Source organism: Benincasa hispida, chromosome 10 (genome assembly GCF_027475165.1).
Source record: "Benincasa hispida cultivar pf3 chromosome 10, pf3_genome.v1.1, whole genome shotgun sequence".
Lineage (NCBI taxonomy): Eukaryota > Viridiplantae > Streptophyta > Magnoliopsida > Cucurbitales > Cucurbitaceae > Benincasa > Benincasa hispida.
The window spans coordinates 16,441,123-16,467,590 of record NC_143487.1 but is presented as its reverse complement, the minus strand read 5'-3'; the positions used below and the strand labels follow the sequence as shown (position 1 = coordinate 16,467,590).

The following is a 26,468-nucleotide window of genomic DNA, read 5'->3' as shown; positions in this document are numbered from 1 at the left end:
AAATAATGGTTGTCAGAATTGGTGGAGTGACTGCCGTCAGAGGTCGTCGGAGTTGGCCGTCAACAATAGTGGTCGAATGTTGTTGGAGTTGGTCGTAGAAGTGGTCCCAAAGTTGGCTGTCAGAGGTAGTCGCCGAAGTTGGCCATCAAAGGTGGTCACTAGAGTTGGCCTTCGAAAGTAGTCACCAGAGTTGGCCGTCAGACTTCGACAGAGTTGAAAGCCGGAAGTGGTCATTGGAGCTACCGTCGAAGGTGGTCATCGAAGTTGGTCGTCGAAGTTGAAATCATCGATGTGATAAGAGCTAAGTGCACTATTTATAGATACGAAGTTGACCCGTTCGGTTCATATCTCAACTCATCTCATTTCCCGCACCCAAAAACCCCATGATTATAAACCCAAACACTAACAATCAACGTAAACAAAACTGTAATCTGTATCACCGTTATCTTTTTATTGATAGCATTTTGTATTTCCCATTTGTTTTGTTTGCCATTGCCATGGCATGTTCAGCGGTGCTTCCGTTGGCCGTGGCTTCATCTTCCAAGGTATGTAAACCGACTTCCGCTTCTTCTTCTTCTTCAATTGAGCAACAGAGTGAAATCCATGCAAATACGACTCAGAATTTTCGCTATAGTAGAGCTTCTCCTTCTGTTAGATGGCCCAACCTAAAATTAACCGAGAGTTTTCAGTTACCGTCTCAAACCCATTTCACCGCTCCATCTCCTTCGCAGACCCACATGGTTGATGAATCGGAGGTTTCTCTAAGAACGCAGAATTCCGAAATTAGGGATGGGAGTTATGTAGAAGATGAGTCAGAATCTTCGAGAATGGTAGGCGATGAAACTCGAGAAGTTTTAGGGAGGCCTAACAAGACGAGAGTGAAAAAGATGAACAAATTGGCACTAAAGAGAGCGAAAGATTGGAGGGAGAGAGTGCAATTTTTGACTGATAGAATTTTAGCATTGAAACAGGATGAATTTGTTGCTGATGTGTTAGATGATAGGAAGGTTCAAATGACACCCACTGACTTTTGCTTCGTAGTGAAATGGGTGGGTCGTTCGAATTGGCACAGAGCTTTGGAAGTTTATGAATGGTTGAATTTGAGACATTGGTATTCACCCAATGCTCGGATGTTGGCTACCATCTTGGCAGTGCTTGGAAAGGCCAATCAAGAAGCATTGGCGGTAGAAATTTTCACAAGGTCTGAGCCTGCCATTGGCAATACCGTCCAAGTTTACAATGCTATGATGGGCGTTTATGCACGAAATGGTCGGTTCATTCTGGTTCAAGAGTTGCTTGATTTGATGCGTAAGAGAGGGTGTGAGCCTGACCTCGTGAGTTTCAACACTTTGATAAATGCACGTATGAAGTCAGGACCCATGACACCCAATTTGTCCCTTCAATTTCTAAATGAGGTTAGGAAGTCAGGTGTTAGACCCGATATAATAACGTATAACACTTTAATTAGTGCTTGTTCTCGTGAATCAAATCTTGAAGAAGCAATGAAGGTATATAATGATATGGAGAGACATAATTGTCAACCTGATTTATGGACTTACAATGCCATGATATCAGTTTATGGGAGATGTGGCCTGGCCAACAAAGCTGAGCAACTCTTTAAGGAACTAGAGTCCAAAGGGTTCTTTCCTGATGCAGTGACATATAATTCATTATTATATGCTTTTGCTAGAGAAGGGAATGTAAAGAAGGTAAAGGAGATTTGTGAAGAAATGGTAAGCAATGGATTTGGTAAAGATGAGATGACATACAATACGATTATCCACATGTATGGGAAACAGGAGCAACATGACCTGGCTTTCCAGCTTTACAGGGATATGAAATTGTCAGGCCGAATCCCTGATGAAGTTACATACACTGTTCTTATTGATTCACTTGGAAAATCTAGTAGAATAGAAGAAGCCGCAAACATAATGACTGAGATGTTGGATTCTGGAGTCAAACCCACTTTAAAGACATATAGTGCTTTAATATGTGGGTATGGAAAGGCCGGGAAACCAGTAGAAGCTGAGACGACATTTGATTGTATGCTTAGGTCTGGGATTAGACCTGATTATTTGGCATACTCGGTTATGATTGATCTCTTTCTTAGGTTCAATGAGACAAAGAAGGCAATGTTGTTGTACAAGGAAATGGTGCGTGATGGTCTAATACCAGATGGTGCCCTCTATGAGGTTATGCTTCGGAACCTTGTGAAAGAGAACAAATTGGATGACATTGACAAAGTAATAAGAGATATGCAAGAACAATGTGGTATGAATCCTCAAGTTATTTCTTCAATTCTTCTAAAGGGAGAATGCTATGGTCATGCTTCTACAATGTTGAGATTGGCCATTGACACTGGCTGTGAGCTAGACGATGAGAATTTATTATCTATTTTGAGTACATATAGTTTGTCTGGCAGGCACTTGGAAGCTTGTGAATTACTAGAATTTTTGAAGGAGAAGACTTCAAATTCCAATCAGCTGGTTGTTGAATCACTGATAGTTGTACTTTGTAAGGCTAAGCAAATAGATGCTGCTCTAGTGGAATATGGAAATACAACTAGAGGGTTTGGTTCACATGGCACAAGTTCCTTAATGTATGAATGTTTGATTCAAGGATGCCAGGAAAAGGAACTCTTTCATACAGCATCTCACATTTTTTCTGACATGATGTTCTGTGGTGTCAAAATTTCGGAAAACTTATACCAAGTCATGATGCATATGCACTGTAAAATAGGCTATCCTGACACAGCCCATTATTTGCTTGAACGTGCAGAGCTTGAAGGGGTTGTAGTAGATGATGTCTCTACTTATGTTGAAATTATTGACGCCTATGGTGAACTAAAACTATGGCAGAAAGCTGAAAGTTTGGTTGGAAATGCGAGGCTAAAACTAGCTATCATTGATAGGAAGATCTGGAATGCATTAATACAAGCTTATGCTAAAAGTGGTTGCTACGAACGAGCAAGGGCTGTTTTTAATACCATGATGCGCGATGGTCCTTCTCCCACAGTGATTTCCATTAATGGTTTATTGCAAGCACTAATTGCTGATAATCGATTGAAGGAGCTTTATGCTGTAGTCCAGGAGTTGCAAGATATGGGCTTTAAGATAAGCAAAAGTTCTGTTCTTTTGATGCTTGATGCATTTTCTCGAGATGGAAACATATTTGAGGTGAAGAAAATTTATCATGGAATGAAAGCTGCAGGTTATCTTCCAACAATGCATCTTTATAGGAGTATGGTTGCATTGTTATGCAAGGGAAAACGAGTTAGGGATGTCGAGGCCATCCTATCAGAAATGGAGGAGGCCGGATTTAAACCTGATCTGTCCATATTGAATTCTGTCATCAAGTTGTATGTAGGAGTTGAGGATTTCAGAAATGCTTCTAGAGTGTACCATTTAATACTAGAAACTGGACTGACACCAGATGAGGATACTTATAACTCTTTAATTACAATGTATTGCAGAGATTGTAGACCGGAAGAGGGGTTGTCACTGATGCATGAAATGAAAAGGCGGGGTATGGAGCCTGTTTTGGACACCTATAAAAGTCTGATTTCTGCACTATCTAAAAAGCAGCTAGTTGAAGAAGCAGAGGAGCTTTTTGAAGAGTTGAGAGCTAGTGGATGTAAATTAGACCGGTTTTTTTATCATGTAATGATGAAGATGTTTAGAAATACAGGAAATCATTTGAAAGCGGAGCGCTTACTTGTCATGATGAAAGAGTCTGGAATAGATCCCACTGTTGCCACAATGCATTTGTTAATGGTTTCCTATGGCAGTTCTGGCCACCCTAAGGAAGCTGAAAAGGTTTTCAATGATCTGAAAGCAACTGGCATGAACCTTGATACATTACCATATAGTTCAGTAATTGATGCCTACCTCAGAAACAAAGATTACAGTGGTGGAATCCAGAAATTGATGGCAATGAAGGCAGATGGTATAGAGCCCGATTATAGAATATGGACGTGCTTTATAAGGGCTGCAAGTTTGTCGGAAAGTACAAGTGAAGCCATTATCATTTTAACTGCATTACGAGATACGGGATTCGATCTTCCAATCAGGTACTCAATACTTTTTCTAGTGTTAAAGCAGCAAGACAATGTTTTACATTCTCTTCTAATATGATGCTATCAAGTATTTCTTGGAAATAGCCATTTGAAGGTGAGCTTCTCTTGTAGGCTATTAACACAAAAATCGGGGTCGCTGATTCTGGAGGTTGACCAGTTTCTAGAGAAACTTGGAGTTTTGGAAGATGATGATGCAACATTTAACTTTGTCAATGCTTTAGAGGATCTGCTGTGGGCATTTGAACTTCGAGCAACTGCATCATGGGTTTTCCAGTTGGCAATCAAGAGAAGTATATACCGAAAGGATATATTCAGGTAAATACTATTTTGTTCCAGTTTCTTGTCTATCACATTTATTATGCCTACCATTAGGAAAGGTGGTGTGCACATATAATTATGGGACGCAGAAAGGAGGTTTTTATAGTTCGTCCAACATTTTTATGTCCTTGTGTGCTAAAACCTCGCAACTGTGAAAAACCGTTGATTTATTAATAAGTATAACACCTATTAATGGCTTGGACTGCATTCATCATCAAAAGGTTTTGAATCGTCATGGAAAACTGTTAAAATAAAGAATAGGGAAGAGAAGAACAACAAGATTACGTGGAAACCCTAGTACAAGAGGAAAAACCACGATCTAAAGACTTTTCTTATTCTTTTAATTTGATACACTGAATACACAGGGATACACTTTATAAATAGACAGTAGAAAACCCTAGGGGTCTACACAATTACATAAATGCCCCTAGGTTAATAACCCTATTTTCAACACTCCCCCTCAAGTAGGAGCATAAATATCGACAAGGCCCAACTTGCTTACACAATAATTAAAATTTTGTCTCACTAACCCTTTTGTTAGTACATCAACAACTTGTTGGTTTGAAGGAATATAAGGGATGCATATGTTTCCACTGTCCAACCTCTCCTTAATGTAGTGTCTGTTTATCTCTATGTGTTTAGTTCTGTCATGTTGAACTGGGTTGTTTGCAATATTGATGGCAGCTTTATTATCACAAAACAATTTCATCGGAAGCTCATTATCTTGCTGGAGATCTGATAATACTTTCTTCAACCAGATTTCTTCACAAATCCCTAGACTCATTGCCCGATACTCAGCCTCAACATTACTTCTAGCAACAACTCCTTGTTTCTTACCTCTCCAGGTTACTAGATTTCCCCAGACAAATGTACAATAGCCAGATATCGATCTTCTATCAACAATAGACCCTGCCCAGTCAGAATCAGTGTAGGCTTCAACAGATCGTTTATCTGTTTTCCTGAACATTAGGCCTTTACCAGGAGTTCCTTTCAGATACTGAAGAATACGTTCAACTGCTGTCATATGATCCTCACAAGGAGCTTGCATAAACTAACTCACAACACTTACTGCATAAGAAATATCAAGTCTTGTGTGAGACAAGTATATCAACTTTCCAACTAATTGCTGATATCTTTCTTTATTTACAGGAATTCTATCATTCTTATCACTGAGTTTCGCATTGTATTCTACTGGTGTGTCAACAGGTTTACACCCAGTCATACTTGTTTCTTTTAGCAAGTCCAGAGTATATTTTCGTTGAGAAACTGATATACCTTCTTTTGAACGAGCCACTTCCATTCCCAGAAAGTATCTTAGCTTCCCGAGGTCTTTAATTTCAAACTCTCTGGCCATCTCTGTTTTTAGCCTCATGACCTCTACATCATCATCTCCAGATAAAACAATGTCATCAACGTAGACAATAAGAACAACTATCTTCCCTGATGTTGATCTTTTTATAAAAAGAGTGTGATCAGAATGCCCCTGAACATATCTCTGTGCTTTCACAAAAGTTGTGAACTTGTCAAACAAGGCCCTTGGAGACTGTTTCAATCCATATAGTGACTTCCTCAATCTACACACCTTGTTTTTTAATTGACTCTTGAACCTAGGAGGGGGACTCATATAGACTTTCTCCTCAAGTTCCCCATTCAAAAACACATTTTTAACATCAAGTTGGTGTAGAGGCCAATCTTTATTCACAGCGACTGACAAGAGCACTCGGATAGTGTTAAGTTTAGCCACAGGTGAAAAAGTTTCAGAATAATCTACTCCATAGGTTTGAGTAAAGCCTCTTGCAACGAGTTTAGCCTTGTATCGGTCAATCGTCCCATCTGACTTGTACTTTATAGTAAACACCCATTTACATCCAACTGTATTGTGCCCTTCAAGCAAAGTCACTGGTTCCCAGGTTCTATTCTTTTCTAGAGCTCTTATTTCTTCCATAATAGCAGACCGCCATTCTGGTTTTTTCATTGCAACACTTGTGTCATCTGGAACCACCTCAGTGTCCAAACTAGTAGTGAATGCTTTGAACTCGGATGCCAGATTACTATACGTCATGTAACTATGCATAGGGTATTTCGTACATGAACGAGTACCTTTCCTCAGAGCTATAGGAAGATCAAGTGAAGCATCATGTTCTTTCACCTCTCCAGGCTCCTCACCATGATCGACCATCTGTGTATCAGAAACTTCAGTAGTATCTTCCACATCATCATTAGCAAGAATCATTTCATTCTCTGTAGTTTCAATCATTTCATCTTCTGCAGTTTCCCCTTCTATCACTCTTTTAGTATTACTGCTACCTTCTCCCATGTCTTGCCTGCCTTCATCAGTCTCCATACATATATCAACATCATTAGGAATATACATACCTGGATCTGATGGCGGGTCTGACTCCTGCACTGGAGCCGGCAGTTCTGTTTCAACAGGTGACACTGCTTCCTTCTTGAGATTCTTCCTGTAGTAAGTTTTCTAAGGAACTTGATTGATAGGAAGGACCAGACTATCATGCTCAAAACTAGGGTTCGACAAGGTTTGAATGGACGCTGACTCTAAAGGAATAGCATAAGATGACTAGTTAGACTCTTCATTTATGTTCTCCCCCTGAAGATGACTAACAGAAAAAAACGACTGATCCTCGAGAAAGGTGACATCCATGGAGACATAGTATTTCCGAGACGATGGGTGATAACACTTATATCCATGTTGATGGAGTGGATATCCAACAAAGACACACTTCTGAGCACGAGGAGTAAATTTCGTGCGGTTTGGACCATCGGAGTGAACAAAAGCAACACAACCAAAAACCCGAAGAGAAACATCAGAGATCAATCGAGTAGTTGGAAAGGACTCTTTAAACAATTCTAAAGGAGTATGAAGATTAAGGATACGAGAGGGCATCCGATTAATGAGGTGGGTAGCAGTGAGAACTGCATCTCCCCAGAGGTACGACGGAAGAGTAGCGGATAACATAAGAGACCGGGCTACTTCAACCAGAGACCGGGCTACTTCATCCCATTTTGTTGCGGAGTGTAAGCACACGAGCTCTGGTGGACAATACCTTTAGAAACAAGGAAATCCTTGAAGGAGGAATTAAAAAATTCTCGCCCTTTATCACTTCTTAAAATCTCAATCTTTGTTTTAAATTGAGTTTCGACAGTTGTATAAAACTGTTGGAAAACAGAGGACACTTCAGATTTATCAGTAAGAAGGAAAATCCAGGTGAGGCGGGTGTGATCATCTATAAATGTGACGAACCACCGTTTTCCAGTGGAAGTAGTAATCGGTGAGGGACCCCATACATCACTATGAACAAGAGAAAATGGACTCGAGGGTTTGTAAGGCTAAGAACGGAAAGAAACACGATGTTGCTTGGCACGAATACACACATCACAATTAAAGGAAGAAGTACTAACATTACGAAATAAATGAGGAAATAAATACTTCATATATTGAAAATTCGGATGTCCTAAGCGGAAATGCCATAACATAACATCATGTTCAGAAACAGAGAAATTTAAAGACATAAACCCAGTATGGTGATCATTCCTAGAAGAAGCTTCGTCAGAAAGGAAGTATAGTCCCCTATCGTGCCGGGCAGTGCCAATCGTCATCCTCGATTTCAGATCCTGAAACAAAACGGAATCTGGTGAGAAAATCGCCTTACACTTAAAATCTCTTGTTATTTTACTGACAGATAACAAATTATACGATATTTAGGCACATGTAAGGTATCACGTAGAATTAAACCATTAAACGGAGAGATATTGCCTTTTCCCGCAACAGGGGCAAAAGACCCGTTTGCAATTTGAATACGCTCATTACCAGCACTTGGGTTTATAAATAACTCTGAGGAATTCGTAAGATGATCGATGGCCCCTGAATCACAATCCATGGTTTTTTACCATTTATACTAATCAGGCCAAAAGAAGGGAAATTACCTGACTGTGCAATTGCACTCACCCCAACCGTACTCAAGTTGTGCTTACTATCATCGGAAGATTGCTTCTGAGTCGTTCATCTACTGAGTCACTTACCAGGGCACGACTAGTATTAGATTTGTCATGAGACTGTCGTCGCCTACTGTTTGGGGGCTTCCCGTGTAATTTCCAATACTGATCCTTTGTATGCCAAAGCTTCTTACAATGTTCATAAACAGGTGGGGTTTTTTTATCACCATCAGCACCGGATGGCTTGGCGACGAAGGCGGCTGCGTCAGTAGTAGGAATGAGATTATTCATGGCACATGACCGATCCTCTTCCAGCCGTATTTCAGAGCAGACTTCTCTGAGTGAAGGAGTCGGACGCTGGCCCAATATCTGACTACGGACACTATCAAATTTAGGGTTTAATCCAGCCAAAACACATAAACACGATCTGCCTCCTCAATCTTCAAGTATTGGGTCCCATCCTGTGGACAGTTCCATACAATCTCTCTACACAAGTCCATCTCCTGCCACAACATTAATAGTTTATTAAAATAAGAAGTAATATCCATGGACCCTTGTTTGCATTCATGGACCTGTTTGTGGAGTGTATATAGCCGAGAGGCATTTTGTCTCTTAGAGTATAGATCTTGCGCTGCCTCCCAGATATCCTTGGCGGTTGCAGCATATAGTAGTGGTCTTCCTATCTGGGGTTCCATACTATTTACCAAAACAGAATGTAACAACGAATCTTCTCCTTTCCAAATTCGTTCTTGTGGATCACCTGGGGCCGACTTTGGAATTTCCCCTATCAAATATCCAAACTTGTGTCGCCCTTCTAAGGCCATTCGGATTGATTGAGACCTGGAGAAATAGTTCTGACCATTTAATTTTTCCCCTATGATAAATCCTGCAGAATTACCCATCAAACCAGATAAGTAGGAAACATTAGGCACAATAGGTAACGAGTTTATCGGATTTTCTGAATAAACCGGTTGAGGATTTGCATCGAACATTGTATCCAAATCATAAATCTGTTGTTGTAGGTAAGCCAACCGTTGTCTCACATCGTCTGGGTAACGGGTTGAACTACAAGTGGCTGGAAACGGTGCTGGCCGGCTGGGCTGTTCAAGGCTTCAGGCGGTGAACATGGAAGGGTTGGCCGACGCACAAACCACCGGATCGCAGGGCTGTTCAAAACTTCGGGCGATGAGCGTGGAAGGATTGGCCGGCGAAAAAACCATCGGATCGGAGCGGAAGTCGAAGGATCGGGTCTGCCCATCACTGGTCTACCCTCGTTCAACCCGGAACGGTCCGGTTTGCTCCAGACCGGTTCCGATTCTGTTCAGATCGGACCGAGGAGTTTGTTCTTCGCGTCCAAGGCTGTCGCTTCTGCCCAGATTGTGGTCAATTCTCCCACCGTAGATCGTCTGTTCTTCGCGGCCAGCTCCGATCGTGACCGGACACTCCACCCGCTGATCGATTCTTCTCAGAACGTTGTTCGTCTGCTCTTCTCGGCCACCTTCGATCGCGACCGAACAATCTACCTACGATTCCCGAGTTCAGCTCGTTTCTGCGTGGAGAAGCCCAATCGGCGCGATCTGATGTGGTGGCTCCCACTGATGACGACTCTCCGATGATTGCAACTGGACAACAGAAAGTAACTCTGGTAGGGCATCCTGAAAACACTCTTCTACAGCTGCTCGGATAGTCGTTTTCATGTCAAAACTCGAAGACCCATCAACAGAAGAAGATTGGGGTTGATTCTCTTCCATAACGGCTAGGGTTTCGTCACCTAGCTCTGATACCATGTTAAAAATAAAGAATAGGGAAGAGAAGAACAACAAGATTACATGGAAACCCTAGTTCAGGGAGAAAAACCACGTTCTAAAGACTTTTCTTGTTTTTTTAATTTGATACACTGAATACACAGGGACACACTGTATAAATAGACAGTAGAAAATCCTAGGGGTCTACATAATTACATAAATGTCCCTGGGTTAATAACCCTATTTTCAACAAAAACCATTGAGTTTCACACTTCAATGATGTGAAATAATGCTGCCACCTCTTCGACTAGCAGATCTTATCAAACTGCATGACCCTATGGTTAAGCCAAGTGGGCTGAGTGATTTGAGGTAGCCTGCTGTTGGTGGTGGTTAGTGGTGGCTCCCCTTCAAAGATGGATTGGATTCTAGGAATTTATATTTGATGAAATATAGAAGAGGAAAAGAGAAAAACAACACACAGTTACGTGGAAACTCTAGTACAGGGAAAAAATCACGGTATAGAATTCTTTCTTATTAGTTAATCTGATACATAAAGCACACAGGGACATAACATATAAATAGACAGTAGGAAACCCTAGGGGCCTACAAAATTTTACATAAATGCCTCTAGGTTAATAACTCTATTTTCAACACTCCCCTTCAAGTTTGGGCATAGATATCAACAAGGCCCAACTTGCTTATACAATAGTCAAAGCTCTGTTTTAGTAACCCCTTTGTAAGCACATCTGCAACTTGTTGATTTGAAGGAATATAAGGGATACATATGTTTCCATTGTCCAGTCTCTCTTTAATGAAATGTTTATCAATTTCTACGAGTTTAGTTTTGTCATGTTGAATTGGGTTATTTGCAATACCGATGGCAGCTTTTTTGTCACAAAACAATTTCATCGGAAGCTCATTATCTTGTTGGAGATCAGATAACACTTTCTTCAACCAGATTTCTTCACATATCCCTAGACTCATGGCCCTATACTCAGCCTCAGTACTACTTCTAGCAACGACTCCTTGTTTCTTACTTCTCCAGGTGACTAGATTACCCTAGACAAACGTACAATACCTAGACGTCGACTTTCTGTCAACAACATAACCTATCCAGTCAGAATCAGTGTAGACTTCAATAGATCGTTTATCGGATTTTCTGAACATCAGTCCCTTGCTAGGGGTTTCTTTCAGGTACTGAAGGATACGTTCAACTGCTGTCATATGATACTCACAGGGAGCTTGCATAAACTGATTGATAACACCTACTACATAAGAAATATCTGGCCTTGTGTGGGACAAGTAGATCAACTTCCCGACTAACCGCTGATACCTCTCTTTATTAACAGGAACTCTATCATTTTTCTCACTGAGATTTGCATTGTACTCTACAGGTGTGTCAACAGGTTTACACTCAGTCATGCCTGTTTCTTTTAATAAGTCCAGAGTGTATTTTCGTTGAGAAACTGAGATACTTTCCTTTGATCGAGCCACTTCCATTCCAAGAAAGTATCTTAGCTTACCGAGGTCTTTAATTTCAAACTCTTCGGCCATCTTTGTTTTGAACCTCATAATCTCAGCATCATCATCCCCAGATAGAACAATATCATCAATGTAGACAATAAGAACAACTATCTTCCCTGATCTCGATCATTTTGTAAATAGAGTGAGATCAGAATACCCCTGAACCTACCCCTATGCTTTCACAAAGGTTGTAAATCTGTCAAACCAGGCCCTTGGAGATTGTTTCAACCCATATAGCGACTTTCTCAGTTTGCACACCCTGTTTTTGAACTGACTCTCGAATCTAGGAGGAGGACTCATATAGACTTCCTCTCCAAACTCCCCATTTTTAACATCAAATTGGTGTAGGGGCCAATTCTTATTTACGGCAACCGACAAGAGCACTCAGATAGTGTTTAATTTGGCCACAGGAGAAAAGGTTTCAGAGTAGTCCACTCCATAGGTCTGAGTAAAGCCTCTTGCAACAAGCCTAGCCTTGTACCGGTCGATCGTCCCATCTGACTTGTATTTTATAGTAAACACCCATTTGCATCCAACTGTTTTGTGCCCTTCAGGCAGAACCACCACCTGTTCCCAAGTTCCATTCTTCTCGAGAGCTCTCATTTCTTCCATAACAGCAGACCGCCATTCTGGTTTTTCCATCACAACACTTATGTTATTTGGAACCATCACAGTGTCCAGACTAGTAGTGAAATTTTTGAACTCGGGTGCCAGATTGCCAACGTCATGTAACTGTGCATAGGATATTTAGTACATGAATGAGTGCCTTTCCTTAGAGCTATAGGAAGATCGAGCGAGGCATCACGATCCTTCAACTCTCTAGGCTTCTCACCACGATCAGTTATCTGTGTATCAGGAATTTCAGTAGTATCCTCCACATCATCATTAACTGGTATAATTTCATTCTCAGCTGTCTCCTCTTCTACCATATTTTCAGTATTACCACTTCCTTCGCCCTTATTCTGCCTGCAATTGTCAGTCTCCGTACACACATCAACATCATTAGTTTCAGAAATACACGTACCTGGATCTGATGGTGGGTCTGACTCATGTACTGGAGCCGACGGTTCTGGTTCGACAGGTGACACTGCTTCCTTCTTGAGATTCTTCCTATAGTAATTTATCCAAGGAACTTGATCGATAGGAAGGATCGGATCGTCATGCTTAGAACTAGGACCAGACGAAATATGAATAGGAGCTGACTCTAAGGGAACAGGAGCTGACTTTAAGGGAATAGCATAAGAGGACCAGTTAGTCTCTTCACTCATGTTCTCCCCCTGAAGATGACTAACAGGGAAGAATGGCTGATCCTCGAGGAAGGTGACGTCCATGGAGATAGTATTTACGAGATGACAGATGATAGCACTTATACCCATGTTGGTGAAATGGATACCCAACAAAGATACACTTCTAAGCAGAAGGAGTAAATTTTGTGCGGTTTGGACCATGGGAATGAACAAAGGCAACGTAACCAAAGACCCGAAGGGGAACATCGAAGATTAACCGAGTGGTTAGGAAGTGATAAAAATAAAAAGAGGAAGGAGAATCGAAACACAAAGGTTTACGTGGAAAACCCTAGGCCAGGGAGAAAAAACCACGATCTAGACTTGTTTTTTATTATTCAAGTGATACAGAAATACAGGAAGACTGCTCAAATAAATAGACAGACAGGAAGTCCTAGGCCCATAAGAGAATTACAAATAAGCCCCTAGGGCAAACCAACTCTTTTTCGACACTCCTCCTCAAGTTGGGGCGTAAATATCAATCAGACCCAACTTGCTGATACTGTAATCAAAACTCCGTCTTAACAACCCCTTTGTAAGAACATCTGCAATCTGCTGATTAGAAGGGATGTAGGGAATACATATGCTCCCATTGTCCAATCTTTCTTTAATGAAATGTCTGTCAATCTCGACGTGTTTGGTCCTATCGTGCTGGACCGGATTGTTGGCAATACTTATTGCTGCTTTATTGTTACAGAACAATTTCATTGAAAGCTCACTGTCTCGTCGAAGATCTGTCAATACTTTCTTCAACTAGATTTCTTCACATATTCCCAAACTCATGGCCCTGTACTCGGCTTCTGCACTACTTCTGGCAACCACTCCCTGTTTTTTACTTCTCCAAGTGACCAGATTGCCCTAGACAAAAGTGCAATACCCAGACATAGACTTTCTATCAACAGCAGACCCAGCCCATTCCGAATCAGTATATGCTTCTATACCACGTTTACTAGACTTCCTGAACAGAAGACCTTTACCAGGAGTGCCCTTTAGATACGTAGAATGCGTTCGACGGCTGTCATATGTTCCTTATAAGGAGTTTGCATGAACTGACTAACAACACTCACGGTATAAGATATATCAGGTCTCGTGTGAGATAAATATATCAACTTCCCGACTAATCACTGATATCTCTCTTTACTAACTGGGGCTCCATTGTTAACATTACTCGTTTGGCATTATACTTCGCAGGGGTGTCTACAGGTTTACACCCAGTCATTCCTGTTTCCTCGAGGAGATCCAGAGTATACTTTCGTTGTGAGACAGAGATACCCTCCTTCGACTGAGCCACCTCCATTCCAAGGAAGTATCGCAATTTTCCCAGATCTTTAATTTCAAATTCTTTAGCCATCTTTGTCTTAAGTCTCATAATTTCATCAGTATCATCATCGGTCAGTACAATGTCATCTACATACACAATAAGTACTAAGATCTTTTCTGAACCAGACTTCTTTGTAAACAACGTGTGGTCTGAGTGCCCCTGATCATACCCCTGTGCTTTAATAAACGTGGTGAATCTGCCAAACCAGACTCTTGGAGACCGTTTCAACCCATACAGTGACTTCTTCAATCTACAAACCCGATGCTTAAACCAGTTTTCGAAGCTGGGTGGAGGGCTCATATAGACTTCTTCTTCGAGTTCTCCATTAAGAAACGCATTCTTCACATCCAATTGGTGCAAAGACCAATCTTTATTAATAGGAACAGATAATAGCACTCGAATCGTATTGAGTTTGGCCACAGGAGAGAATGTCTTAGAGTAATCAATACCAAATGTTTGAGTAAAGCCTTTGGCTACCAGTCTCACCTTGTATCTGTCAATCAAGCCATCAGATTTGTACTTGACAGTAAAAACCCATTTACATCCAACCGTCTTGTGCCCCTCAGGAAGAGCAACCTGTTCCATGTCTCATTTTTCTCTAGAGCTCTCATTTCTTCCATAACTGCAACCTTACACTCAGGAGTTTCCATGGCAACATGTATATTACTTAGAACCATTACCGTATCTAGACTGGTAGTGAGAGCCTTGAACTCAGGAGATAGGTTACTATATGTCATGTAACTATGCATAGGGAACTTTGTACATGACCTAGTCTCTTTTCTCAAGGAAATTAGAAGATCGAGAGACACATCATGGTTTTCCTCTTTTCCAAGTTTCTTACTGCAGCTAGCCGTCTGATCTATGGATCTTTCTTTAGAAGGACTTCCCACACCATCACCTTCCCTTCCACTGTTCTCGTTAGCTGGAGTTATTTCAGTGTTGTCTTTTCCATTAGCTTCTCCACCCTCCTCAATTCCCTTTATTTTTTCATCATTTTCACCAATCTCTATATCTCTATCCACTCTGCAATTATTAGTCTCAACACAATCATCAGTATCACAAACAGGGATGTTCATACCTGGGATTGAGACCGAGTCAGACTCATGAACTGGAGCCGGAGAAGCGACAGGCGACACTGTTTCCTTCCCGAGATTCTTCCTGTAGTAAGTTATCTAAGGGACTTGATTAATGGGAAGAACAGGACTAGGGAGAACAGGGCTAGGATGTTCAGGTTCAGCCGACACCTCTAGGAGAATGGAATATGTGGACCAGTTAGCCTTTTCACTAGGACTCTCCCCCTGAAGAGGACTAATGGGAATGAAAGGCTGATCCTCGAGAACGTGATATCCATAGACACAGTATTTTCGAGACGAGGGATGATAACACTTGTACCCACGTTGATGGAGATGGTACCCAACAAAGACACATTTCTGGGCACGAGGACTGAATTTCGTACGATTGGGACCGTGGGTATGGACGAAGACAACACATCCAAACACCCGTAGAGGTACGTCAGGAATTAATCGGGTGTTGGGATACGATTCTTTGAAACAATCGAGGGGAGTATGAAAGGCTAAGACACGGGAAGGCATGCGGTTGATAAGGTGGACTGCAGTGAGGATAGCATCGCCCCACAGATAGGAAGGAAGAGAGGTAGCTATCATAAGGGAACGAGCGACCTCTACTAGATGCCTATTTTTCCTCTCGGCTACTCCGTTTTGTTGGGGAGTATAGGCACACGAGCTTTGAAGGATAATTTCTTTAGAGACCAGGAAGTCCTTAAACGAGTTATTAACGAATTCACGCTCGTTGTCACTCCGTAAAATGGAAATTTTTGTGTTGAACTGGGTTTCTACGGTCGCATAGAATTGTTGGAAAACAGAGGCACCTCAGACTTATCGGTCAAAAGAAAGACCCAGGTCAGTCTGGTGTGATCGTCAATAAAGGTGACAAACCACCGTTTGCCTGTAGAGATAGTGGTTGGTGAGGGACCCCAGACATCACTGTGGATAAGACTGAAAGGTTTGGATGGTTTGTAAGGCTGAGAGTGAAGAAACATGACTTTGTTTAGCCTGGATATACACATCGCACTGTAAGGATGATAGATTAATATTATGAAATAAATGCGGAAAAAGATACTTCATATATTGAAAATTGGGATGTCCCAGATGGTAATGCCATAATATAAAATCGGTTTCAACAGTAGAGAAATTCAAAGAAATAAAACTAGTCCTATAACCATCCTTAAAGGAAGTTTCATCAGTCAGGAAATAGAGCCCCCTATCATGCCGGGTAGTGCCAATCGTCGTCCCCGAGCTCATATCCTGAAACAAAACAATGTCGGGTGAGAAAACAGTCTGACAGTTCAGGTCCCTTGTAATTTTACTGACAGATAGTAAGTTGTATGAAATTCTAGGAACATGCAACACATCACGTAATATTAGACCCTCAAACGGAGAAAAATGTCCTTTCCCTGCGATAGGGGCAAAGGACCCATATGCGATTCTAATCTTTTCATTTTCGACGCTCGGGTGATATGATATAAAATGATCAGAAGACCCGGTAAGGTAATCTGTTGCTCCGGAATCCACAATCCAGGGTCGTTTTCCATTAATGCTAATAAAACCAAAGGACTGAGTCGTACCTGAGTGTGCAATTGCACCGACCCCAACAGCACTTAAGTTACTTTGACCGTCAGCTTGAAGCGGAGTCGAGGCCCTGTCATTCGCCGAGTCGCTGACCAGAGCCCGTCCAGGACCAATCTTGTCCTGTGACTGACGTCGTTTGTAATTTGGAGGTTTTCCATGTAGCTTTCAGCACTGGTCTTTCGTGTACCATGGTTTTTTGCCATGCTCACAAATAGGTGGAAGTTTCTTGTCACTGTCAGATCCAGAGGACTTGGTGGCAAACGCAGCGGCCTCAGTAGTTGTAACTATTGAAATATTCATGGCACTAGACCTGTCTTCTTCGAGGCGTATTTCAGAGCACACCTCCATCAGTGACGATGTAGGACGTTGGCCCAATATCCTACTGCGAACACCGTCAAACTTCGAATTTAGCCCAACCAGAAAATCGTACACTCGATCAGCTTCCTCAATTTTGGAATATTGAGTCCCATCATGTGCACACTTCCAGATAATTTCACGGCATAAGTCCATTTCTTGCCATAACAAGGATAATTTATTGAAGTACGATTACGTCCATAGTCCCTTGCTTGCATTCGTGGACTTGCTTGCGTAAGGTATATAGATGGGATGCATTCTACTTCTTTGAATACAGCTGCTGTACTACATCCCAAATGTCTTTGGCAATTGCCGTATAGAGCAACGGTCTGCCTATTTGAGGTTCCATGCTAATCACCAGAACCGACCGTAGCAATGAATCTTCTGCCTTCCAGATGCGTTATTGGGGGTGACCAAGTTCAGGTTTTGGTATTTCCTCGGTAAGATAACCAAATTTTTGTCCCCCTTCCAAGCTATTCTGATGGATTGCGACCAGGAGAAGTAATTTTGGCCATTCAGTTTTTCACCAATAATAATTCCTGCAGAATGTTCCATTGATCCAGACAATAAGTTTGTAGTAGGTAAAGAATGGAAAGAGTTTACCGGGTTCTCGGAGTACAATTGAAGATTGGACGGCTCTGGTTGAGCACTTGGTGAGTTCGTGCAAAGAATCATACCAAAATCCGCAAGTTGTTGCTGAAGAGAAACAAATCTTTCCTGAATCTCTCCGGGAAAAACCTTACTTGCGGCTACCAGAGAACTTGCCGGAAAAAGAACGGGCCAGCGCCACTGCAGTCGGACTAGGCAGGTTGATCCACCGGCGGCTACTGGTCAAACTCGAAGCCACGACTGGTCTGCTGTGCCCGAGCACCCGACGGATCCACTGGTAGTCGAGGACCCGAGAGTTCGCCGTGAAATGGGTCTGCTACGCGGCTGGCTGCGCTTCGAACGGACGTCGATTTTCGTCTGCATCCGACGGATCAGTCTGCTGCACTCGATCGGAAAGAATGGTAGGGGCTTCGATCAGACTCCGATGGTCATCGGCACTTGGGATTTCGGCAGATCTGAAGTGGGTCTGGACGTCGCCATCGATAGGGTTCTTTCCGCGCGCAATTGGAGTGCCGTCAATGATTCTGGGCTAGGTGCGATCCTCCATGGCTGGGTGCGACCCGATCTGTCCGTCGACGGATTGGGTTGTCGGTCCGGCGCTCATTTGTTGAAGAAGACGTGGTAAGGCAACCTCTAGGTACTGTTGGACAGTTTTCTTAATTGTGACAACCATCTTGGAATTGGTCATCGACAGGGATTCATCAATGGCGGCTAGGGTTTCGTCGCCTTGCTCTGATACCATGATAAAAATAAAAAGAGGAAGGAGAATCGAAACACAAAGGTTTACGTGGAAAACCCTAGGTCAGGGAGAAAAAACCACGATCTAGACTTGTTTTTTATTATTCAAGTGATACAGAAATACAGAAAGACTGCTCAAATAAATAGACAGACAAGAAGCCCTAGGCCCATAAAAGAATTACAAATAAGCTCCTAGGGCAAACCAACCCTTTTTCGACAAGAAGGATTCTTTAAACAGATCCGAGGGAGTATGAAGGTTAAAGACACGAGAGGGCATCCGATTAATGAGATGGGCGGTAGTAAGAACGGCATCCCCCCACAGATATGACGAAAGAGTGGTAGATAACATAAGAGACCGGGCTACTTCCACCAGATGACGATTTTTCCGCTCGGCTACTCCATTCTATTGCGGAGTATAAGTACACGAGCTCTGGTGGACAATCCCCTTAGAGACAAGAAAATCTCTGAAGGAGGTGTTGAAGAACTCTTGCCCATTATCACTCCGTAAAATTCCAATCTTCGCATTGAACTGAGTCTCGACAATTGTATAAAATTGTTGGAAGATGGATGATACCTCAGATCTGTCAGTGAGGAGGAAGACCCAAGTAAGACGAGTGTGGTCGTCTATAAACGTGACGAACCAGCATTTACCAATAGAAGTGGTAATTGGTGAAGGGCCCCAAACATCATTATGAACAAGAGTAAAATTACTCGAGGGTTTATAAGGTTGAAACCGAAAAGGAACCCGACTTTATTTGGCATGAATACACACATCACAATTTAAAGAGGAAGTATTAACATTATGAAATAAATGTAGAAACAAATACTTTATATATTGAAAATTTGGATGTCCTAAACGGAAATGCCACAACATAAAGTCATTTTCAGAAGCAGAAAAATTTAATGACATAAAACCTATGTTCATCTCTAGAGGTAGAAAGGAAATAGAGTCCCCTATCGTGCCGAGCAGTGCCAATCGTCATCCCCGATTTTAGATCCTGAAACAAAACGGAGTCAGTGAGAAAATCGTCTTACACTTCAGATTCCTTGTAATTTTACTGACATATAAAGAGATTTTAGGCATATGCAAAGTATCACGCAAAACTAAACCGTCAAACGGAGAGATATGGCATTTCCCTGCAACAAGGGCAAAGGACTGGTCTGCAATTTGAATACGCTTATTTCCCGCACTCGGGTTGTAAGAAATAAATAGATCTGAAGAACTGGTAAGATGATCTGTGGCCCCGAGTCCACAATCCAAGGTTTTTTACCATTGATACTAACAAGACCAAATGAGGGAAAATTACCTGATTGTGCAATAGCACTCACCCCAACCGTACTCAAACTGTTCTTACTGTCAACTGAAGACTGCTTCTGAGTATGTTCATCTGCTGAGTCACTCACTAGGGCACGACCAGTGGTCCAGTGTTTGATTTGTCATGAGACTGTCGTTGCCTGCTGTTTGGGGGTCTCCCGTGCAATTTCCAACACTGGTCCTTTGTGTGCCAGGGCTTCTTACAGTGCTCACACACAGGAGGGGGTTTTTTATTGCCATCAGCACTGGGCGACTTTGCAATGAAAGCTGCTGCATCAGTTGTAGTAATAGGGTTATTCATGGCGCATGACTGATCCTCTTCCAGCCATATTTCAGAGCAAACTTCTCTAAGAGAGAGTGTAGGACGTTGGCCCAATATTCGACTACGGACACCATCGAACTTAGGATTTAACCTTACCAAGAAAACATACACACAGTCTGCTTCTTCAAGTTTCAAGTATTGAGCCCCGTCTTGCGCGCAGTTCCAGAAAATCTCTCGACACAGGTCAATCTCTTGCCTAAGCATTGATAATTTGTTAAAATAGGATGTAACATTCATGGACCCTTGTTTGCATTCATGGACCTGCTTGTGAAGCGTATATAGCCGAGAAACATTCTGTTTGTTTGAGTACAAATCCCGTGCAGCCTCCTAGATATCCTTGGTGGTTGCAGCATACAATAATGGTCTGCCTATTTATGGTTTCATACTATTAACGAGAACAGAACATAACAGCGAATCTTCCCCTTTCCAGATCCGTTCTTGAGGGTCGCCTGGGACCAGCTTTAGAATCTCTCCCGTCAAATACCCAAATTTGTGACGCCCTTCCAAGACCATTCTGGTCGATTGGGATCAGGAGAAATAATTTTGGCCATTTAATTTTTCTCCTACAAGAAATCCCGCAGAGTTGTTCATCGAACCAAATAAATAAGAAGCATTTGACAAAATAGAGAACGAATTTACTGGATTCTCCGAGTAGATTGGTTGAACCGGTTGGGAATTTGCGCCGAAAATCGTATCCAAGTCTGAAATTTGTTGTTGGAGATAAGCCAACCGTTGTCGAACGTCATCAGGGCATTGGGTCGAGCCACGAGTGGCTGGAAAAGCAGCCACCAACGGCTGGACAGATGTTGTCGGCGGCTGCAGGTGGTCCTCGTATCTGCCCGACGCACAAGGTTGCTTGGCTCGTTCGAGCGACTGAATGGCTCGATTGGCACCTGGTTTGACCGGCAGGAAGGCTCGAGCGAAGTACTTGGCGCAGACGGCAACACCCCACTGCCATGGCGATTGATCAGACCTGGCGCAGAGGACTCGAATGGTGCGATCGACGCGGACAGTAGCAACCCATGGCTGGACTCGATCGGCTTCGTCTTCGTCCGACCGTCGAAGGCAGCGTCACTCTAGTATTGATCTTCGATCGTGGCTTCTATCTGGCGCAGAGGCTTCCATCGACTACGGTCCTCCATTGACGGCTGGCCCCCGCTCTCCATCGACTGCAGCTGGACGGCTGAAATCAGCTCTGGTAGGGCTGTTTGAAAGCATTCCTTCACGGCCGCTTGAATGACTGTCTTCATGTCAACACTTGAAGTTCCATCGAGTGAAGAAGATTGTGGTTGGTTCTCTTCCATGACGGCTAGGATTTCGTCGCCTAGCTCTGAAACCATGATGAAATATAAAAGAGGAAAAGAGAAAAACAACACACAGTTACATGGAAATCCTAGTACAAGAAGAAAAACCACTGTATAGAATTCTTTCTTATTAATTAATCTGATACATAGAGTAGATAGGGACATAACATATAAATAGACAGTAGGAAACCCTAGGGGCCTACAAAATTACATAAATACCCCTAGATTAATAACCCTATTTTCAACAATATTACTACTCAGCCTTTTTCTACCATGTACAACTAGTTACTCATTCGTTCCAAGATTTGGAAAAGTGTTATATGGATTGAGACTTGGGCACTCTGGTTGCTTTTGCGCTTGATAATGAATGCCTCTTCCCAAGTTGGAGCTACGATGTCATGTGGTGACTTTAGGGGTCACTAACGCAATCATGGGTGACCATGTTGTACAGATGAGCGGATTTAAACCCTTAGTTTTTGATTTGTTTGTTACTTATATGTTACTTTCTCACGTGCTAGTGTAATAATGCAGGGTAGCTGACAAGGACTGGGGTGCTGATTTTAGAAAGCTGTCTGCTGGTTCAGCCCTTGTTGCTCTGACTTTATGGCTTGACCATATGCAGGCTAGTTCTTTTCCTATGTTGTGGCAAATAATTTCCACATTAAGCTACCTCTGCGATTATTGAAACTGTTATCTGAATTGCAATTGTGCTTTATTTTATTTTATGAATTTACAATATAAAGTTATTGATATAGACCTTTCCAATGGTTCATAAAAAGATTTACTTTTTATAATTCTAGACTTTTTACGGACCCTTATGTGATCATTATTAGATATAAGTATTTGGGATCGGATTCAAAATATTTTTCTATAAGACATATACTAAGTGCATATGGGGTGGAATTTGAACTTCACATGTATTGTATTCCAATTGTCATTAGTCTTTTAATCTTAATAATTAATTTAGTCATTATGCTTCTATATACTTGTATATAGTAATTGTCACTGACATTGTAAAATGTTGACGTGACTTGCTTATTAACTAAATTTTGACTAAGTTGGCATAAGTTGGTGTGAAGTGTAATGAATAGACTTGGGAGTAGACCAGCCAAGTGGGAGGAGGGTCAAATTAGGGCTAAAGGATTAATTAGGCGCTTCTTTCTTCTTCTTCTTCCTCCTTTTTTTTTCTCGCAATATTTATGGAATGGCCTGCTAGGCATCTGCCATGTTATGCTAACTCAACTAATGCACTCTATAATGTCTCCTATGTTATCGCAGGATGCATCATTGCAAGGTTTTCCAGAATCTCCAAAATCAGTTGTTCTGATCACTGGAACAGCAGAATATAACATGGTTTCGCTCAATAGCACACTAAAAGTATGCCTTTGGGAGATGGGTTCTCCTTTTCTACCTTGTAGAACACGTAGTGGTCTTCTTATAGCAAAAGCTCACTCTCTCAGGATGTGGCTAAAAGATTCCTCTTTTTGTTTGGACCTTGAGTTGAAAGATGCCCCAGCTCTCCCCGAGCTTAATTCGATGAAGCTAATCGATGGATGCTTTATAAGACGAGGCCTTGTTCCTGCATTCAAGGACATAACTGAAAGATTGGGCTTTGTGAGGCCTAAGAAATTCTCTAGATTGGCTTTACTTCCTGATGAAAAGAGGGACAAGGTCATTAAAGCTGATTTAGAAGGTAGGAAAGAGAAGCTTGAAAAAGTAAAACAAATTATCAAGTCAGGGAAAGTAAGGAGGATAAGGAAGATTAAAAAGAGGGCATACTATCGTAGACTTGACGCTGTAAAGAAAAAATAGAAAACTTCAGATGGTATTGCTTATGGAAATCAAGTTATTCCTTTTTTGGCCTCTTATCACTGCTAGCCATGAACGACAGCTGCAACCATTACTTTCAAATTCAACAATGTTCACTCTCTACATAGCTTGGCATTGATGCAACAATTGTGCTGTTTATCCTTCTTTGGATACAACTGATCCTCTTGCAGGCCGGAGAATTGGGGAAATAAAAAAGGTTTGAATTTTCTTTATTTCTTTTATTTTAAATCAATTGGGGAACCATCATTTCAAGCATAGGATAATTTCACAGTTTTCCTTGGTTGAATTACAGTAGACCAATGCTCAACATAATTTTTTTAACGGACAAATTCTGGTGTAGATTTTCTTCTCTGTTAGGAACTAATGTAGTATGGGATGCCTTTGTTCCACGTTGGTTAGAATGGGATGACCAATGTGGTACTTAAGTGGCTTGGCTCTCCCACCCCAATAGCTAGCTTTTGGGGGGTGCTTCTCCAAGGTACTTAAAAACTTACAAATGATATTAGAGCCGGTTGTTGACGTTCTGGAGTGGAATCGGTGGAGAGTTCTGATCGGGTGTGGCCAAGTGAAGTACCGCCGGGATGTAGGCTTTCCGTTGATGGGGTATTAAAGGAACCAAGGTAGTATGGGATGCCTTTGTTCCACATTGGTTAGAATGGGATGACCAATGTAGTACTTAAGTGACTTAACTCTCCCATCCCAATAGCTAGCTTTTGGGGTGTGGTTCTCCAAGGTGCTTAAGTACCTAACATTCTCGCAGAAAGAATATTGGAAAGAGTTTAGTAACACTTGCTAGAACTCCATATGTTGTCGGTGCTTTGCATCTTAAACATAAACAAATATAAAATGATACTTCTGTTTATGTTTTGGAAAATATTGGATACAAAAATAAGAAACTTGGAAGTTGGATTCTGTTTGATAAACGTTTATCAAACAAAACTTTCTTTGTTTTTATTTTTGAAAATAAAACTTATAACCACTACATCCATTTATAAATTCTTTTGTTTTGTTATTCACTTTCTATTGACAAGCCAAGTTTTTATAACTAAAAAAAAAAAAAGTAGTCTTTAAAAACTTGCTTTTGTTTTTTAACTTGACTAAGAGTTCTGATGCCTTTTTAAGACCTCGTAGTCAAATTCTTTTTTTATACGATTTTTCGAATGAAAGGTTTCAGTCAGCTCATCAAAAATAGATTAACGTTTTCAAGATATGATTAGAAGAATCTGTTAGGATACCACCTAACAAGGAAATACTCAAGAATACAAGAATAAACTCAAGTATACATAGATATGGAAATAGGTGAAAATATATTGAGATAAGCTATATTATCATAGAACATGGAACAAGATAACCTAGCCTTTCGAGAGGGCTAGTCTCTCCCTTAATTCCCCAAACCTTACAAAATTCTCCACCCCTCTCTTAACTCACTCTTATTTATAACCAAAAGCCCTAACCAACTCACTATCTAATTACTAATTTGCCCCTTCTAATACTTATCCTAATATTTACTAATAATCCTACTATTCCCAAGACTAGGGGTCTTACAGAAACATGGAGTCATCTCAGCCTTTATGATGTTACCGACATTGAATTTCTCTAATTGTAATACCCCGTTTAACTATTTGTTGTTTCAGGTTATGTATTCCTCAGTGGTGTCCTCACTGAGGGCTTGCCAAAATCATATTGGAACTTCATTGATAAGACAGGGTCAGTTGTCTAACCTGTCTACAAGGCTGTATGAAATAGTTATAGAGGCTAGTCTGTGGATATTGCTTCACTTTCTTTGTACTTCTCAGATAGTGAAATCTCTGGTTAAAGAGAATCCAGAGAAACTTCCCTCCATTATTTCATGTGATATATTCAACCCAGATATGTATTGATGCCCTAGCTCACAATGTGAATGCAGGATCGACCACATTTTCTCTTTACTTCTCTTTGACATTCGTATCATTCATTCATCGTTTTGCACTGCAGAAAGTAAGTTCTCACTTAAATTTTCTTCTTTACTATGTTCCACTACCATGGTTGGCCCATTAAAATTGTCTTCCTTGGTTGGAGCTGCCATTATTTGGAATTGGTGTTTTCTTTTCCCCATTTGATATGTATATGTTTTTTAATTATAAATTTTGAGAAGATTCACAACTTTTATTAAATGTTTAGGCACCGTTCATTTTATTTTAAAAAATTAAGCTTCTAAACTCTACTTTCACATATAAATTTCTATGTTGTGAAGTCTATTTTCGACCAACGTTTTCAAAAACTACTTTGTTTTTAGTTTTAGATTTTGACTAAGAATTCAAGTGTTTCTTTAAGGAAAGTGAAAACATGGTATGGAATTTGGGAGAAAATGAGCATAAATTTTAAAAACAGAAAATTAAAGACAAAATAGTTAGCAAACGGGACCTTAGTTATCCACCGTATTTGTCGCTTAGATTTTTATTCATTTAGTTCCTGTTGCTATATCAGAACTTCATTCATGCTTTTCTACGTCATGGATGCTCCCGATCACGCCTGTTTGACTTGCTGTCAAAGGTACAGTTTGCTCTAACAATTTTTTTTTTTTTGTCAGGCTTTTGTTGGCATTTTTCAGGTAGCTTTTCTGATCTTTATTCATGTTAATATAATATCAGTTGAAATCTGGAAGATGACATTCTGAAGTATTTGGGATGATGATGGTAGGCGGTCATTTTGTTTGCATAGGAAAGTTTCAACCAAGGGCCAACCACAAACTCTTACATTGGGTTGATTCTTGGTGGTATATTTTGGTCACAACTTCTACCACCTTCCAAAGATAAAAACTAAATAGTGCTGAACTTAGAATCTATTTGAGAGGGGCACATGCCCCGGCCCCGGCCCCTTGATAAATTCACCCCTGATTTAGATAGATATATAGATGTGGTCAACCGATCTCCCACTCCAAAGCATTCACTTTGGGCTTTGGTATGGGCTATGCTTTATTTGGGTATATGTACTTGTTAAATGTTTGTATTGGTCTGTTTGTCACGTATTTTTAAAATGTCTATTTCAGTTCTTGTGAACCATTTTGGTCCAGTTGATTGAATCCCATCATATTGGTGCGGGTTAATTTTTAAATAATCTAAAGGAGGAAAATGTGTTTTATCTACAAA

At 41.2% G+C, this 26,468-nt stretch overlaps 1 protein-coding gene across 7 annotated transcripts; it reads left to right on the top strand.

Annotated features, from left to right (window-relative positions):
- The first annotated feature begins 421 nt into the window (after positions 1-421).
- EMB1270 (Pentatricopeptide repeat (PPR) superfamily protein) lies at positions 422-26,468 on the top strand. Of its 7 annotated transcripts, XM_039045525.2 has the most exons (8): positions 426-4,069; positions 4,187-4,390; positions 22,042-22,132; positions 22,789-23,536; positions 24,975-25,047; positions 25,247-25,317; positions 25,807-25,872; positions 25,971-26,468. In XM_039045525.2, the coding sequence occupies exons 1-4, from the start codon at positions 498-500 to the stop codon at positions 23,320-23,322; spliced, it is 4,401 nt and encodes a 1,466-aa protein (XP_038901453.1). In that variant the 5' UTR covers positions 426-497; the 3' UTR covers positions 23,323-23,536; positions 24,975-25,047; positions 25,247-25,317; positions 25,807-25,872; positions 25,971-26,468. The 7 variants fall into 7 exon arrangements, with proteins under 7 accessions (XP_090162270.1, XP_090162273.1, XP_090162272.1 ...); XM_039045526.2 differs by lacking the exon at positions 25,807-25,872 and having other exon boundaries at positions 25,910-26,468; XM_090306145.1 differs by lacking the exons at positions 24,975-25,047; positions 25,247-25,317.

Coding starts and splice junctions, on each gene's coding strand:
- EMB1270 (XM_090306145.1), top strand. CDS start 498: ATGGCATGTTCAGCGGTGCTTCCGTTGGCCGTGGCTTCATCTTCCAAG. Junction 4,070..4,186: donor GGATTCGATCTTCCAATCAG/GTACTCAATACT, acceptor CTTCTCTTGTAG/GCTATTAACACAAAAATCGG. Junction 4,391..22,041: donor TACCGAAAGGATATATTCAG/GTAAATACTATT, acceptor GTAATAATGCAG/GGTAGCTGACAAGGACTGGG.